Here is a 17,344-nt window from a genome sequence, read left to right as displayed (position 1 = left end):
GAGTTGATCTTTGCATTTATAAGAAACATTGTATGTGAAATCTTTGCAAAGTTTACATTTCTGGTTGGTTGACAGTGGTACAGGAATCTTGCCTGACCTTGCTTCATTTTTCCTGTGTTCATAAATCAGCCAAGGGTCATCTTTTATCTCTGAAGAAGGGCAAGAATACCTACTACTGGAAGATTTTGAAAGTAAAAAGATTCCATTGCAGTGAGTGTATTAGAGTTGTTTTTGAATTTTTGTGAGAAATTAATCACAGGGCATAACCTGCTTGAAAATGCTGGATTTTCGTGTTTTTCAAATGTGTCCTGCATGATCAACTTTGAGTTTTCTATAGAAGAAACAACGTAAACCCAACTTTAGTTGTTTGGAAATAACTATCACTAAGATAAGATTGTGATAACACCTGTCATGATCCTTGTCTTATTTTTACCACACTTACTCCCAACACCACCTTTTTACCCTCCCTGAGTGCTGGTACATAAGAAGTGTGCTGCTGCCATCTCTCATCTATGCATATGCATCTTTGTGCATGTCTGAGTAGCATGAGGTAGCACCATGCAGATATCTAGAGCAAGCTCTGCACTGGAAGCAGTGTGGCCCCAGCACTACACCTGACTTAGCAAGTCCTGCCCTCCTGTAGGGCTTGTTGCAGAGGAAAAGTAAGGTATACAACGAAATAGTACAATAATGGATTGTACTATTGAAATGATAATTCAAAGTTTTCAGCTTTGAGATGGAATATTTTTTTTATCTTGATTTTGATTTGCTTCTCGTCCTCTGGCACTAACTAGTTTTCAAGAGATAGAGGATGAGCCAGCTTAGTGGCAAATCTATGTGGTAGTTCAGAGGCTTTTCAGGGATGTGCATGAGCCATCTGGAGAGCTGGAACCAATTTCCCTGTCCCCTGTGCAGCTAGATTGATGTAGCACCATTTATATCCATGATATTAGAGGGTCTCTAAGCATGGGTAAGGATTAGGTTTACCAGGACTTGAAACTGTTAATAAAGCAATTTAAGGAGCATGTGTGATAGGACCATGACACCAAAAGATTGGTGTCACAGTTATACTCCAGTTTATGATGTGCTAATTGTTTTCCTGTTGTTGTTATACTAACTTTGCCTTTAGAGGTGTATACTACTAAACACGAACAGTGATGCTCTGATACACTGTCGGAGACAAAAAACAGTTTCCATTTCCATGGTTTGCTTTAACCATGCATTTGAAAATTATAACAAATTCTGCAAAGTAGTTACCTACTGGAAAGTCACCACTCTCAGACATCCTGCTTTTGGGGTCAGCATAGAAAAATAATAGTGTTAAATCTCTTCTTTGTTCCAACACCATCAGGATTAAGGATGTTGGATGCCACTGAGCTAAAAGAATGACTGGTGAGGCTGCCTCAAGGTAGTCCAAAGCTGACTTGACTTCATTTCAGTTTTCACAAATTCATACGGCCAAGAAACAGTGAGGAAGAATATCTTGCCAATTCATTGAGTTATCTGGATTAGAATTATTAGTATTCTGTTGAGTGGGATTCATATGCTCTCATTAAACTTCTAATTTCACTTATGGTTTAACTGTATGTGGCACATCTCAAACAAAATTTGACTTTTTCTGAGCCCTCTCAGAAGCCCTTGTTAAAAGGTCATTAAGTGCTCAGAGCTGGTACATAAGATTTTGAAGGCGTCTCATTCTTTTAAAGGAATCTAATTTCAAAGACCAGGGAGGTAGGTTTTGGGAAATAGGTAAATGATGGTGTTTGCCATAACTATATGGAAAAGTGAAAAAAGTGCTTCATTTCTCACTATGTGCACTTTATTTTGTGTTCTGGCTGTGATCCGAGGTTTGTTACTCCGTTTGTATTTTTTTTTTAAGTGAGAGAGAGAGAGAGAGAGAGAGATCTCTTAAGGTCATTAGGCACAATTAACATTACCTTTATTTGTGTGGGTGGAATGCTGTCTACAATGTAGAAAAGTATCAGATTGATACCTTTTTCTCGCACTGGTGTAGCATATGTAATTAAGGGACAGTTTCTTGTCATTCTTACTCATCTTTACATTTATTGCTTTCATTTGGCACGCGGTTTGAGTAAGCTGTTTAGACTCAGGATGCATATTAGCAAGGGTGTAACAACCTCTAAGAACCATTGCCTTTTTTAAATATTGTTTTATCTTTTTAGGGAATACTTATTCCAACAGTATCATAAACTGCCCTTAATCTGTTACATAATGGAATAATAAGGGCAATAGAAGTATTGTTTGGAGTGACATATATACATTTTGAAATTACTGCATCATTCCAGTTATAAGTTGATCCTGCATGTAAATTGGCTTTATGTTCTCAGGTTCAATTTTAGGAAAAAACGCCTTTTCCAAAATTTAAGTAGATAACTACAGATAAAGATGTTGAATTGTTATTGTCCTTTACAAAATCCTGCTTGCTATTACCCTTACAAAATAATCAAATAACCAATGGAAGCATCTAAAGGGTTAAATGCACTAACAATGCTAAAATAAGTTCTAATTTGCAATATTTTTGTGCATGCAATAAAAATAGCAAGTACAAAAGTCAGGACTGAATGGGGCCTGATTAAAGTTTGATTGTGTGTAAGTTTATGTGATTTTTTTTATAGTTATTTTGAAGAAAGAAAAAGATAGATGTATAACTGTAACAGTGTAGTGTGTACCTTCTGTGCAATGGTACATTCATGTGATACTTAAAGTAGGAATACCATGGGATGATTGATACCAGTGTGTGGATGCCATGGTAAGGTTTTAATGCTATCCGTTTAATTTATCTGTTGCTATTTTCAGTCATTTTGATTTGTGTTAAAATAGTCATATTATCAAGAAAATTTCTTTGCCAAGTGAGAGAATGCCATGGCTGTACTCTTCTTTTTATGTGTATTGTTGGTAACAATTGATTGATTGTTCCTTTCACCAGAGACATAATTTCCAGAGCAGCCATGTGGAACCTACTGTGTACTTGTAAAGTAGTCTGGATCAAGACAAAAATTAGTTTGTTCCACATGTTCTGTAAATTTTTTCTCCACAATAATTAGTTGAACATTTCTGCTTTCAGTTTCTGCTTTTATTTATATGTGTTGTCTCTTGTATCCTTTTCTTTTAAGGCCTGTGTTTGTTGACAGTGGGTGCATCTACACATGTGCTTGAATGCATATTAGCCTATATTAATGTGCATTAAAGTGTTGCAAAAACATGCTCTTTAGCTAATGCGCATTAAAATAGGCTAACGTGCATTTTTGTAGTACCTCACAATGGAGGTACTAGATTTAATGCACATTAGTTAAAGCACATAATGAATGTGTACACACACCCAGTGTATATCTTTAGGCATGCACCTCCAATACTGCAAGTTCCAAAAAGTTTTATTTTAAAATTTTATTTCTTCCATATTCATGAGGGGAAGCAAGTACCATAAACCCAGGTATAGGTCCGTATTTGCACCACAGTGTTTCAACTGCTGCAGCTTCCTTAGCCTGACAAAGGGTTTTTGAACCCGAAAGCTTGCTTAATAACTATTCTCCAACCATTTGGGTTGGTCTAATAAAATATGTCTAATTCACCCAAGGAACCTTGTCTGCCTATATCCTTAGACCAACACGGCTACAACCTAAACCCCTGCTTAACAGAGTTCACTTACAGTGTGATATGTAGTTTAAAATACAAACAAAGAGGAGATCCAAACTGGTATTGTGTCTTGTTAGAAGTGACTTGCTTATGAAAACCCCATGTTGCTGAGCTCTTGTGATAAATATACACACACCAGTGCGTGTAGTTGAGACAGTACTTGAGATTTTTTTTAAGATCTTTTGTTTAGTAACAAAGTTCCTTGATTTTCTCTCAGAATTAATGGATTAAATGACTTTCAGTTGCTTACATTTGAATGTTATGTTGTTCCTTAATTGTTAACGTTTGTCTTATAACCATACATAAAAATCCCTATGCCAATTTTATTATTTTATGTGTAGATCTCAAGCTGACTCAGCAAAATCCACCTCTTCTGAAACAGACTGCAATGATAATGTACCCTCTCATAAAAATCCTGCTCCATCGGTAAGCAAGCATGCCGTGAATGGTTTTTTTCAGCAGCAAAGTGTCTATGACTCTCCACCACCTCGATCTACAATGGTGTCTGTAGACTGCAGCCTTTATAATCTGCCTAGAAGTTACTCACAGGATGTTTTACCAAAGGCAGCATCTCCATCCGGGACTGACGCAGAAGGAGAGCAGCACATTTTCAGTGCCCCATCAGCAACATCATTAGATGTGCAGATGAGACATATCTCCATTAGTTATGACATTCCCCCAACACCTGGAGGTACTTATCAGATTCCACGAACTTTTCCAGAAGGAATATTGGCTCAGACTTCAAAGCTAGAGACTATTCCAGATATTCCTCCGCCTCGGCCTCCAAAACCTCATCACTCTTCAGATCGATCTCCTGTGGAAACCTGTAGCATTACTCGTACTGCGTCAGACACTGACAGTAGTTATTGCATTCCTACAATGGGAATGCCACCTTCACGCAGTAATACCGTTTCCACTGTAGATTTGAATATATTTCGAAAAGGTTAGTATTTATGTCTCAGCCTGCTTTTAAAGAACTCTTTTGTTTAAATTATCGTGTGCAATAAGTGGTGAAGGCTTGGATTTTCAAAGGAATTGAAAGGAGTTGTGCTTCCACTTTCTGCTGAGAATAAGAGGCTTAATTCCCTTCATTCTTTGAAATTCTCAACCAAAACAAAGAGTATAAAAGGTGATGGTATAAAAGGAAGGCTGTATAAATGTTGTTCATTTTAAATGACTAATAACACTTTTTTTTTTTTATGTGTTGTAGAGAAACTGCTTCTACACCATGGCTGTTCTGTTAGCTTTTGCTGGCCTGACCGTGTGTCAGGAATTTGTTAAAATTGTCTAGGACAGCTTTTGTGTATAGTCAATCAAATTATGTTCTGATATGAGTTATTAGTATTTCTTTGCATTTTATATGTTATGTTTCAGTCACGTTTCATGCCCCCTCATGTGATAATGAGAACCCCATGAAAACTTGCATTTTTCATAGAATTTCCATTGCACCACCTCCCCTGTTGATCCATCCGTGTTCCATACCAACAGGTAGCAGCTTCAAACAGTTTTCAGGCCAAACCACTGAAGAAAGTTTATCCTCTTCCCCTTGCAGGCAAAGATCTCCATACCTGTCCAGTGGTCCCTATGGTCAGCACTAGCAATACTCTGTTCTGCACCACTGACAAGTGTAAAGTCAGTTTCAGAATGTTTCTGGAAAAAATAACATGCTCCATGTTTATTTGAGTTTCAGTGGTACCACGTCAAATGTACTAAAACTCACATGCTTTTTTTCTCTACTTGTTAAAGTTACTTTAGTTTCTGAAAGTCCTTCCAGCTTGTCAATTTTTCTTTATGCATCATCACCAGTAATAAAGATCCAGTTGGCCAAGTCATTTGTAGAATGCGGCAGCTATAACTCAAGGCAGACACTATTTGCACGAGTATAGTTTCAATATAATTTCTCTTGCACGCTCTTTTACACAAGAAGGAAAAATATTTCAGCTTGACTTTTCAGAATGTTTACAAGATTGATTAATAGAAAAATATGAGTAATGGTCTAACAGCAGGAGGAGTTACAGCCTCTGACTAGTGAATAAAAAGCTTGTGGGCTGAATCATTGAATGCTTTGTCAGTATACAGCTAGAAAGCTGTCTCAAAGTGCTATCTACAAAATCCCTCTGACAGGGAAAGACTTGGGTAGCATTCAGTTTAGAGGAGTCAGCCTCATGTGAGTCCTCTCACATAGTCCTTCTATATACAGGGCATATTGGGATGATGTTCTTTCAGGGGTGGTGACTAGAATCTAGTCATCAAATAGAATCAAATTGTGGTGTCAGAAAGGACATCACAGATCATTTAGGGTGTTTTTTCATAGCACTAGAATTTTCTCAGAAATTCCCACTATCTTGCTCCCTGTACCTTCCAGACTGGAGCAGTGACAGCAAAAGACTCCCTGTACTTTCCCCAAACTGGGACTGTGCTGGTCTGGGGAAGCATGGAGGGAGGAAAGGAAGCAGCCAGGGCAATGTTCAGACTAGAGACATCCCCTGATACATGAAGAGGGTGCTTCTCTGCTCTGTTTCCGGTCTCTGAGAGCACAGAAGAGGGAGCAGCAGGGCAATGCTCCCTGCCCATTCCCCAGAATGGGGACGTGAGTCTGGGGAAAGTGTGGGGAACAGCAGGTAGTGCGTGGGAGGAGAGGGAGCAGTGGGGCGATGCTCCCCACCCCACACCAGTGCCTTTTCCAAATCAGGGTGTCCCCAGTCTTGGGAAGGATCAAGGGGTAATAGCAGCTCAAGTCCTCCATGACTGGGAGGAGTTGAGCTGTGGGGAAATACCACCCCTCCAGACCAAAGTCACCCTGGTCTGGGGAAGGCACAGGGGGAGCTGCTAGAGCTACTGCTTGTCTCTTCCTGATCACAGAGGAGTTGAGCAGAAGTGTACAGGTGTTCATTTTAGCGAGAGAAACTCATGTCAACCTGGAGGATCTTTCTTCCAGAGAGGGCATGTTTCCTTCAGGAAATACTGAACAAACATTTGTATGCTCCTAGTTTCTACTAGGGTAGTGGCAATTTCTCCCAGTAGAATTGTAATACCTGTACATGGCCTTAGTGCAGCAAAAGGTAGGGCATTTGAAGGTATGTCTATGTGCAATGTATCAATCTGTATCACTCAATTTTACAACTTCAAATATTGGATTTGTCTTTGTTTTGTGGATAATTCTTTTTGCTGCCATTAAGCTTGTTAGAAGAGTTCAAGAGTTCCAGTGCCAGTCTTTTAGAACCACCAGTATAAGTGGCCCAGTCATGCTGAATTCAATTAAGAGAGTCCTGTGATTTCTATGGTAGCTGTGTTAGGCCAGGTGTTGCTAGATAAACTTGGATCTTCTCTCTGGTAATACAGTGCAGTGCATTCTGATCAAGTGTATATGGATTGCAGCATAAAAGTGGAAATATTCTTTTTAATTATTGTAATAGTTATGTATTCCTGAACTTTTTGGTATATTTCTCCAGCAAGCCTTTTTGTGTTCCTGGATGTTTCTGCATTTGTACACACTACATACAAGAACCTGTTTTTACATTTTACTTTTTAGTTTTTCTGCCGGTATTTTTTTTTCTTCTGAGCTTAGATTAATTAAAGATCCATAAACTCAAAAATACAGCTTTTCCTGTGGAATAGAATTTTTCAAAACAGGCAGCTCTGAAAAAAGGAAATGGAAAAATGTTTAAATGTTTTCTAGGCTAGCTCTCTGGCTGTCTGACTGGCTTGATGACCCTCATCAAGCCAGTCAGGACCCTACCAGCTGGACAGTCCAAAGAGCACTAGGTGAGCAGAATGAAAAGTGAGCCTGGAAGTCCTAGGAACCCTGGTTTTCGGGCAGTCCACTAGATCAGGGTGTCAATAGAAAACTGTTCTGTCAGAAAACTTCTGACTAACTCTACTAGGCAATTCTATTCTTAAGTCACTTTCTGGAGTAGAATTAAAGTTTAAGGCCCAGTGTCTTAAAATCCACTCTTTACAGACATGGGTGTTTTATGCGATTATGGAAATTTTCAAGTGTTCAATAAGGTACACTACTTTGGGTATATTTATACTGCAAATATACTATGCCAGGCTCAGGGAATGCTCTAACTAGGCTGTTTGCAGTGCAACTCAAATGATTCCATGTTACTTCCAGTTAGAAGGCAGTTGTGTGGAGCAGCAGTGTTTTTAAGGGCACTGCTGTCTTGCACAGTAAACGAGCAGCATCAACATTCCTTCAGTTTCTCACCCTAGAAAATGCCAATGGCAAATCTTAAAATCATGACTTGTAATACAAAGAAGTGTTTGTACCTGAAAGCTTGCAAAGAACACTTTTTCTGTCTATTTAGTTGGTCTAATAAAAGATATCACATTTATCCAAAGAACCTTGTCTGCTCAAAAAATAATGCATTCATCCCAAATGTATATTGATAAAATCTTTTAGACTATACTGCACTGTCATGTAGAGCATGTGCATCTTCCCAACTGCATTTGATTATAGATTTAAAATAACAGATAGTAAATATTTGGTGCAGCACATTTATGTAACAGCAGCTGAGCTGAGGAAATAAATGTTTACTTTGTCTCCTTCTACTTCTTTAGACATTAGTTCTCAAGACTGCTATGATATTCCACGAACATTTCCAAATGACAGATCTAGCTCATTGGAAGGTTTCCACAATCACTTTGTAAGTATGATTTGATCTCATGTGGGACTAGGGAATGGGAAAGCACTTGCACAGTCTTTGTTCCCTTTTACAAAGCAATGATGTGGAGTGATGCATCTTAAAATAAATTACACTGAATATATGATGCTAAAAGATTAATTAATTTACAGCAGATAACATAAATGATTGCTTTATGAAAGGAAATGTATGTTATTTCTAGAAGAACAGAAGCATGTTAACAGTGGGAAGTGTTTCAAGTGAAGAACTGGATGAAAATTATGTCCCAATGAATCCCAACTCTCCACCACGGCAGCATTCCAGCAGCTTCACTGAACCCATTCAAGAAACAAACTATGTACCAATGACCCCAGGCACATTTGATTTTTCATTATTTGGAATGCAAGTGCCGCCTCCTGCTCACATGGGTTTCAGGTCCAGTCCAAAGACGCCTCCCAGAAGGTCAGTACCTGTTGCAGAATGTGAACCACCACCAGTGGATCGGAATCTCAAGCCAGACAGAAAAGGTGAGCAAAATATGCAGTAGAAGTTGCTCATATTTTCCAGTATAATGACTTAAATGTTTCTGTTTTTCTTAACAAGATTGAGGTAGATAGTATAAAAGTATTATTTTCTAAGAATTCTAATAGTTTCCTAAGAATTTTAAAAGCAAGCCTTGACACATTTTAAAATATGTAAATAGAACAGAATGTATCTATAGGGTTAGAAGTTACAGCATACATTAATAGAAAGAAGGTACACCATAACTTACAAAGTTACTCTAAATAGACTAAAACTGTGATTTAGGTCTTATGCATGTAATATAGATGGCCAGCTCATGGTGAAGGGAGAGCACATGAATACGGGTATATTTGTAAAACTAGCATTTTCCTAGTTAATAATAAAGAATATAATAAAAGCTTTTTTTGTATAATTTAATGCTTAAAATGCTTTTAACTTTTAAAATAATTTCAGATATACAAGTTATAGTTAATATTGTTGCAGTGTGATAGAAATTAATTGTACCACAGAGGATGGATCGTACATCACACTGTTTTCTTTTTTAAAAACAATGCCATTTAAAGTGTACTGCAATTATAAAACATTTCTTCTTTAAATGTTCCTTTATAAAACAAAAACAATAATTTGTTAGATTGAATCCAACAATATTAAATAAATAAATATTTTAAGGCCTTAATTCAGTCTGTAAAAGCAAGGAAATTAGGTCTGGGGATTAATTGGGACTGTTTAAGATCAGTGCCTTCAGGTGGCAGGGTCATAAAAATCACAACCAAGAAGATGATTATTTGCTGGCACAGAGTTACAATACAATCCTCCCTTGGAATCCAAATAGGACTTGGAGACTACTACAGTATTTACTCAAATATAAGACAAGGTCTTCCCCCTACCTCCACCTTCAATCAGCATGGGGGGAAAAAGCTCATTAAATACACTGTCTGTCATTAAGCTGCTGTCAAAAGCAGTGTGCTAACTAATAAAAATCAAGTATGAAGTTGATTTAAATGCAGCCAACACTAAGCATGATTAAAACACATAGCTTATATTGGACAATTTTTTTTAATATGCTAATGGTAACCTACCAGAAAGATAAGTTAGTGCAACCCATCTGAATAAGATACAGGGTAGTGCCCATTCTGTGTAGTCCCTCTCAGTGCCAAGTTTTTTAAGTCATGGTGACCACTATACTGAGTACATTTCAACTTCCTCTTCACTCCCACAGCTGATCTGTGCCTTTCTTTTCCATTTCCACTGATTCTTGTTTCTTAACCAATCTTAAATATTTGGCAAAAATCACCAAATGGGGCCCCAAACAGTTCACCCTGAATCCCTCTGCCACCCCCTCTCAGCCTGTCACATGGTTAGTGTGGCCCTGCCCTTCATGAGGTGGAGTTGAACCAAGTTGCCCTGCACCTCATCTGCATATAATTTTTTTAGAAGATCTCAGGACTTGTGACAAGAACACCTGGTTCAAGTCATGAGTGAGAGCTGATTTGCACCTAGATCCAGTTAAATAGTGGAGAGGAGTGGTACCTTTCCACTGGTTAAGTGCTACATTCACACCCCTTCTGCCCCACACCCAGCCTGTCTCTCACCCACTGACTCCTCGATTTACATCTTCGATGACTGGCTTTCTTGCATGCAGACCAGCCTCTGGCTTCTTTTCTATTCATTCTATCCAGGAAGAGCATACACCAACTGCAGAGACATCTTCAGCCTGATGAAGGGTTTTTAAACCCAAAAGCTTGCTAAAATATTTTCCAACTATTTAAGTTGGTCTAATAAAAGATATTAGATTCACCCAAAGAACCTTGTCTGCCTATGTCCTTAGACCAATACAGCTACAACCTACACCCCTGGATCCTTATATGCATGTACTGAGCAGTGTTGATCTGTGGGGTCACCATGGCTTTAAATACTGTTAACTTTGGTGGGGCATAGCCCAGTAAACTATGTGGTAAATCATGAGCTTTTTGGTTTTGGCCTAATATCATGCATAGTTTATACTCTGTATAAATAGGTACAAAAGTGTTGCTTAAACATTTATGGAGTACCTGTGCTAAAACGTGCAGGTCTTTTAAAAAAGGTAAAGTGCATCAGTTCCAAATGAGCTAAATTAATACAGGCATGTTTACTTCTAAGTCCATGTTTTTACATTTTTCCCTCATTTCCAGGTGCTCAGGGAGAGCAAGATCTGACAGGAAGGGGTGGGGGAAGAAGTTGCGCAGGGCAAGGGGGCTAACTGACCTCTCAGATTTAGGTTCCTTTCTGTAGCAGTGGGAAGGGGACAAATTTAAGGCAAATCTCCAAAAACTAGATTCTATACCTGGAAAATTATAGAATCATAGAACCGGAAGGGACCTGTTTCATAGTAGCTAGTGTCAAGAGGGACCTGAACAGATCACCTAGCCTGACCCCCTGCCACAGGCAGGAATGAATGCTGGGTTCACAAGACCCGAGACAGGTGATCGTCCAACCTCCTCTTGAATTTGCCCAAGGTAGGGGTGAGGAACACTTCCCCGGGAAGTTGGTTCCAGATTTTGGTCACGCTAACTGTAAAATATTGCCTTCTGGTCTCTAACCTAAAACTATTCTCCATCAGCTTATTACTATGTTCCTTGTCACCCCAGGTGGTGCTGGGGAGAAAAGGGCTCTATCTATTTGCTGTTGATCTCCCCTGATGAGTTTGTAGCCAGCCACCAGGCTTCCCCTCAGCCTCCTCTTGCTGAGGCTGAACAGGTTCAGCTCCCTCAGTCTCTCCTGGTAGGGCCTGTCCTGCTGCCCTCTCACCAAGCAGGTGGCCCTCCTCTGAACCCTCTCCAGGCTGGCCACATCCCTTTTGAAGTGCGGTGCCCAGTACTGGACGCAGTACTCCAACTGCGGCCTGACCAAAGTCTCACAGAGGGGGAGTATCACCTCTCTGGACTGGCTTGAGATGCACCTTTGGATGCATGACAAGGTATGGCTGGCCTTGCTGGCTGCGGTCTGGCATTGGTGGCTCATGTTCATCTTGGAGTCAACAATGACTCCAAGATCCCTTTCCACCTCTGTGCTTTCAAGAAGGGAACTCCCCAGCCTGTATGTATGCTGTGGATTCCTTCTCCCAAGGTGCAGCACCCTGCATTTATCTACGTTGAACCCCATCCTATTCTCATCTGCCCACTTTTGTAGTTTGTCTAAATCTATTTGCAGCCTCTCTCTCCCTTCAAGTATGTCCACCTCGCCCCACATCTTAGTGTCATCAGCAAACTTGGACAGCGTGCTTTCCACCCCCTCGTCCAAGTCAATTGTACAATTACCAAGTCCAGTCCCCTGCCCTGGGCAGCAAGTATTGGGCTCAGATGAGTTCAGCAAGGTGCCTTTTCAGCCTCGTCTTGAACACCTCCAAGGAGGGCGACTGCACCACTTCTGCTAGAAGCGTGTTCCAAATTCTGGTGACCCTTGCAGAGAAGTTTTTCCTTGTATCCAATTTGAATTTACCCTCTGTTAGTTTATGCCCATTGGTCCTCATCCTCTCTTGAGACGCTGTCCTGAATAGTTGCTCTCCTAGTTCTTGATGCTCCCCCTGAGGTACTTGTAGGCAGCTGTCAAGTCACCTCTCAACCTTCTCTTCCTCAGGCTGAACAGGCCCACTTTCCAGAATCTCTTATTGTAGGGCTTACCCTCCATGCCCATAATCTCAAGTTTATCCATGTCCTTCTTGAAGTGCAGGGCCAAGAACTGGACACAGCACTCCAGCTGAGGCATCACCAGCACTGAACAGAGAGGGAGGAGTACAGCGGCTGATGCATGCCAGAGTTTTATTGGCCCTTTTTGTAGCCTCGTTACACTGTTGGGTCATATTCACCTTCCAGTCGATTCGTGACCCCCAGGTCTTGTTCAGATGATGTCAGCCAGTAGACCACCATCCATTTTATAATTTATAAATTTTCCATGTAAGATCTATCTAATTAATGGAATTGTCTTCTACTCAGAGCCTTATATTTGAGTAAATACGGTAAATCAGGCCAGCCCGTTGCTCTCGTACTGAATTTACCCCATATAAAAAGTGGTGCTAGAATCTGGCCCTAACACTTGTAATGTATGTAAAATGTACAGGGTTAGGATGTAATATTGGCCTTGATTCTGAATTTCCATCCTGTTATGGAGTTGGCTAGGTCTTACCTAATTTTCTACAGGAAAACATCTCCATTTGTATTTTGATTTTAAAAACTATTTATTGTATGAAGAACTCTAATTAGAGTTTGATGACATTACAACTTCAGTGACAAAGTATTTGAACAAAGCAAAATGTAAGGGGGCCCAAACACTTATTACCCTTTGAATGAACTAGATTTACTTACCACTTAAAAATGTATATTTTGGGGGCTCAAATGCTTGACTTTCTAAGAATAAACAGAAACTCTGTTGTAATGTGAGATGCTTGCAAAAAGAAACAGAACTAACTGCTGATTTTCAGTAATGTGAAATGGCATATAGGAATTGCAGGCAAATGGTTTATTTATTTCTTGCTCGACAGTTTTCGCATTTATATATAAAATCTAAACTCTAATGAGAGTTAAAGATGTTAAAGATAAATTGATTACACCAAAAAGTTAGCCACAGTGGTATACCCTTTTCTTGAAAAAATGACTTTTCTTATATATATATGTCTTCATGAAACTGGGTTAAGCTCAACATTCTGAAAAGTGATACCAGCCTCCCAAGGAAACAAAGCATATAAATTTTTAAAGCATGTTAAAAGTCCCATTAACTTCAGTGAATAGAAAAGGATGACTATCAGGCTTACTAATGAAAATGAATTGTAAGCAAAAGTGCTGTATACAGCAGTGCCCATATTAATTGGCTCTGCGCATTTTTGCTGTCAGATTGACTATAACGTATTTTGAAAAGAGATTTTTTTTTTAAATAAATGTTTTTTTATTATAAAATATATAGAAAGTCAAATACTTCCTATTCTTTTTATAAATATCTATTAAAAGTATTTTTTTATGTGTTGAAGGAAATGGAAGAAAATAAGAAATATGTTGTTTTGTTTGTTTTTTAAAGAAATCTGACGTCAGCAATCAAGGACAATATTATACCTTATTTACCACTATAAAACACCTTATTGGATAAATCATAAAAAATACAACTTTGGTCAAATAAACGAGTTGTCTCCATTGCTTTTAAATATGAGTCCTTACAAACTTTGTATTCTGAACCTATATTCAACATTAAGTTGTCATATCCTATTGTGAAAGGTTAACATGGTAAAACATCAGATGACTCCGTTTTTTCATGTTCAGTGGTAAACAGATGAAAAACATTTAAGGCATTAGAATTTCTATTAATGAACATAAAATAAATCTATACATTTTAGGGGCCCTTTAACTTAAGTGAGCATACGGTACAAAGTTTTGCTATGAAGGGTGCTTTTTGAGCTTTCAAATTATTGTAGCAACTACTGTTTCACTGTTTCTTCGTGGGTAATTTAAAAATATTATGACAATAATCCATTTTAAATTACTTCAGGTAGCTAGAACTTAATAAATAATGCAAACATTTCAAAAGATCCTGCCAGAATTTGGGTGATGGGGGAGGTGGGGGAATGTGATGACTATGTAAAATGTAAAATATCTAACTACTGATAGTTGTTCTCTTAATTAGAAGTGAAATTCAATACACTATCTGTGGTTGCATTAAGAGTTTGTTTTGGAAAGTACTGTTGTTTATTTAAAATAAAGTACTGGTGCAGAGATCCACAATGTTGTGCTATAAGGCCTCCATAAATGTCTGAACCACACCCTCCACTGTCTGAGGAAGCAGCTGTGAGCCTTTATTTTATCCATGCACATATATATGTAGAGATACATCTATATCTATGTATATAGGTGTTGATTTTATACATAAATACCCATACATACACATGCATACATTTTCTGAGACGTAATCTTTGTATCTAAGTACCCAACTATCCGAATCTTCCTCTTTGGTACGGGTGATAAAATGTCTTGCTTATGGAGATCTGTTGTTCCCTTGGATACCTTTTACAGTAGTTGTATATATACATTTGTAGAAGTTCTGGGAGTGATGTTTAGCATAGATTTATGCAGCCATGTACAGTCTGGCCTTAGATGGACTGTACAAAGGCATAGGAATCTGTGTTAGTAGACCCATTGATGAGCCATGCCTAAGGTAGTTTCATCTTAATAGGGTAAACCTCTGTTTCTAATGCGTTTTTAAAATCACTGTTAACAGTGTATTTTGCTGAAACTTCTTATGTATGGTCCTAGCTAAGGAAAATTTGTGGGGCTGGGGAGAAGGGCATCTGAAATCTGATGAAGATTTAATTTTTTAAAGGATACCCTAAGCTCTGTGTTCTGATTTGCTTGTATTCTGAAGGGTGACCAAAACTGGAAGACTGCTGGAGTTTCAGTACACCTGCTCTCCAGCTGTTCTGGATGCACATGTACATAAAAATTTACTTCAAGTTAAAAGAATGTAATGTGCAAACAAAATAATATTGTAAACACCATTTACTTAAGTTAGCATCTTTACAGTGCTAACAATAAGTGATATGGAAGTTCATAGATAAGATGCTGTGTGCTGTTGAAGGTTTAGTTCTTCTGGCAACAGATCCCTTTCCTTTTGTTTAGTTTAAGGGAGAACCAGAAAGCTTTTACAGGATAGTAATTTCAGAATGAGCCATAATTCTAGGTTCAATGAAGACTGTGAGAGTTCTGCCATAAAATTCAATGGGGCAGAAGTTCGATCCACTAATTCCAGATAACTTTTCCCCTCAAAAAGAAATCTTCTTGGTGAAAATGAGGTTTGAAGTGTATTTTTAATGCCTCCTGTGGTTATCCCATCTCTGGAGAACAGCAAGTTAGCTGACAGAGACCTGGCCTTCTGAACCATGATTCATTGTCACAGCTAAAAAGGAGAATGTATGAAACTCAGGTAAAAACATCTTGACTTGTGGATATTTCTTATCCTCTAAAATTCTCTCAATACTAGTTTTGGGGAATGGGGACAGAAATATAGAAATAGGTTTAATATGTTAAAAAAGGGCAAATTGTGGGTGGTAACATTCATGTTATGTGTTTGATATTTAATTGATATTAGTTCTCCCACACACATACAAAAAGACCCACCACACAGACTTTTATGTAGACATTCACACTCTTCCTTCCTGATAGTTGACCACTTAGCAGGCTGCAGATTTCTTATTTGAAGAGGCATCCCTAAGATGGGAGAGAGATGGGACTTATACCTCATCCCTCTGTTTTATAACAAGGATTTACTTTAGTTTTGAGTCAAGGAAGATCAAATAGTTTGAGGTTATAATGCATTCTGTGTCACCTCACTCCCTCTCCTGGCTCACAGCTGCTTCCAAAAATGAGGGAGCTTTCAGTAATTTCTTGAAGCTTTGAGAACCCTTTTGAAGCATGGCTGGAGGCCTCATGCCCCAACAGCCTGAATCAATGCATGTTATTTCCTTTAGGTAAGTGCTCTGCTCTTTGGACCAAAATCCAATGTGTTCAGCCAGCTGTAGTTTTTCTGTACTTATCTGAATTGAGTGTTAAATGTATATTTTGTATATGCAGGGGTTTTTTAAAGAATCTTTCTCATTTTCATAGTTTTGTGTTTATGCTTTTTGCTGCTGTAGCCTGCTATGTTTGCATGTAGTGGTGATGCTAAGTTAGAAGCACTATTGCTAGCAAAAGGGTTTCACCTTGAAGAAATATCTGTTTCCCTCAGCACAACTGGGTAGTGTTCCTCTGAATCAAAAGATATTTGACTAGTTCTGCCTCAAGCTATACCAGAGCCTCTTGTTCTCTGGATCCATAAATTATTCCTTCCTTGAGCTACTGTTTATTAAAGAAAAACAAAAACAGAAGGAAATGTACCCTAATTTAGGAGACAGCAGGGAGTTAGTGGGGGGGGGGGGGGGGGCTTGTTTTTAATTAGAGCAACTCTGGGAACCACTGCAATTAAAGTCCCTGGAGCATGTTGTGTATCAGCATCCCTGCTCTGAAAAATGGCAGTGCGGGCACTTTAATAAAGCTTGTTGAATGAGCTTTAGTTAAAGTGCCACTGCCATCACCATTTTTCTGTGCTGGGATGCTGATACATGAGATGCTGGAGTCTGCTGGACCGTGGTGATTTCCATGCTTCAGCAGAGTCGATTAATCGAGCCTGCTCCGATGCGCTGTAATTATAGCACGTTGGAGCAGGCTTGCTGCTCATATTTAGGTTCCCCTAGAGATGAAAACAGGGACTCCTCTGATGAACAACCATACTTTTCTGTTTTCTTTTTCTCTTCAGCACAGCTGAATAGACCACAGTGGGCTTTGGTGATGGATTAGAGCAGTGGTTCTCAACCAGAGGCCCAATCAGCACACTGCTGTAGCCCATGTGACATCCTGTTTAAAAAAAAAAAAAAAGTAAAGACATTTGACAGTGTAGAAATGAGAGGCATTACAGAATATTGATTTGTATTGTATTCCTGTCAGATAACAGATACAAAACATTTTAAAATGGATACATAGGAAGTAAGTTGC

At 38.8% G+C, this 17,344-nt stretch overlaps 1 protein-coding gene across 2 annotated transcripts in view; it reads left to right on the top strand.

The window, feature by feature from the left end:
* GAB1 (GRB2 associated binding protein 1) overlaps window positions 1–17,344 on the top strand; it is a 136,136-nt gene that overhangs the window by 99,718 nt on the left and 19,074 nt on the right. For both annotated transcript variants that reach the window (XM_014603533.3, XM_014603535.3), the window contains exons 4-6: window positions 3,996–4,597; window positions 8,218–8,303; window positions 8,503–8,806. In XM_014603533.3, coding sequence (XP_014459019.1) covers window positions 3,996–4,597; window positions 8,218–8,303; window positions 8,503–8,806 — 992 coding nt within the window. The remainder of the gene's footprint in view (window positions 1–3,995; window positions 4,598–8,217; window positions 8,304–8,502; window positions 8,807–17,344) is intronic.

Source organism: Alligator mississippiensis, chromosome 2 (genome assembly GCF_030867095.1).
Source record: "Alligator mississippiensis isolate rAllMis1 chromosome 2, rAllMis1, whole genome shotgun sequence".
NCBI classification, from domain to species: domain Eukaryota; kingdom Metazoa; phylum Chordata; order Crocodylia; family Alligatoridae; genus Alligator; species Alligator mississippiensis.
Note: the sequence above shows the minus strand (reverse complement) of the source record. Positions and strands in the feature narration are given on the sequence as shown.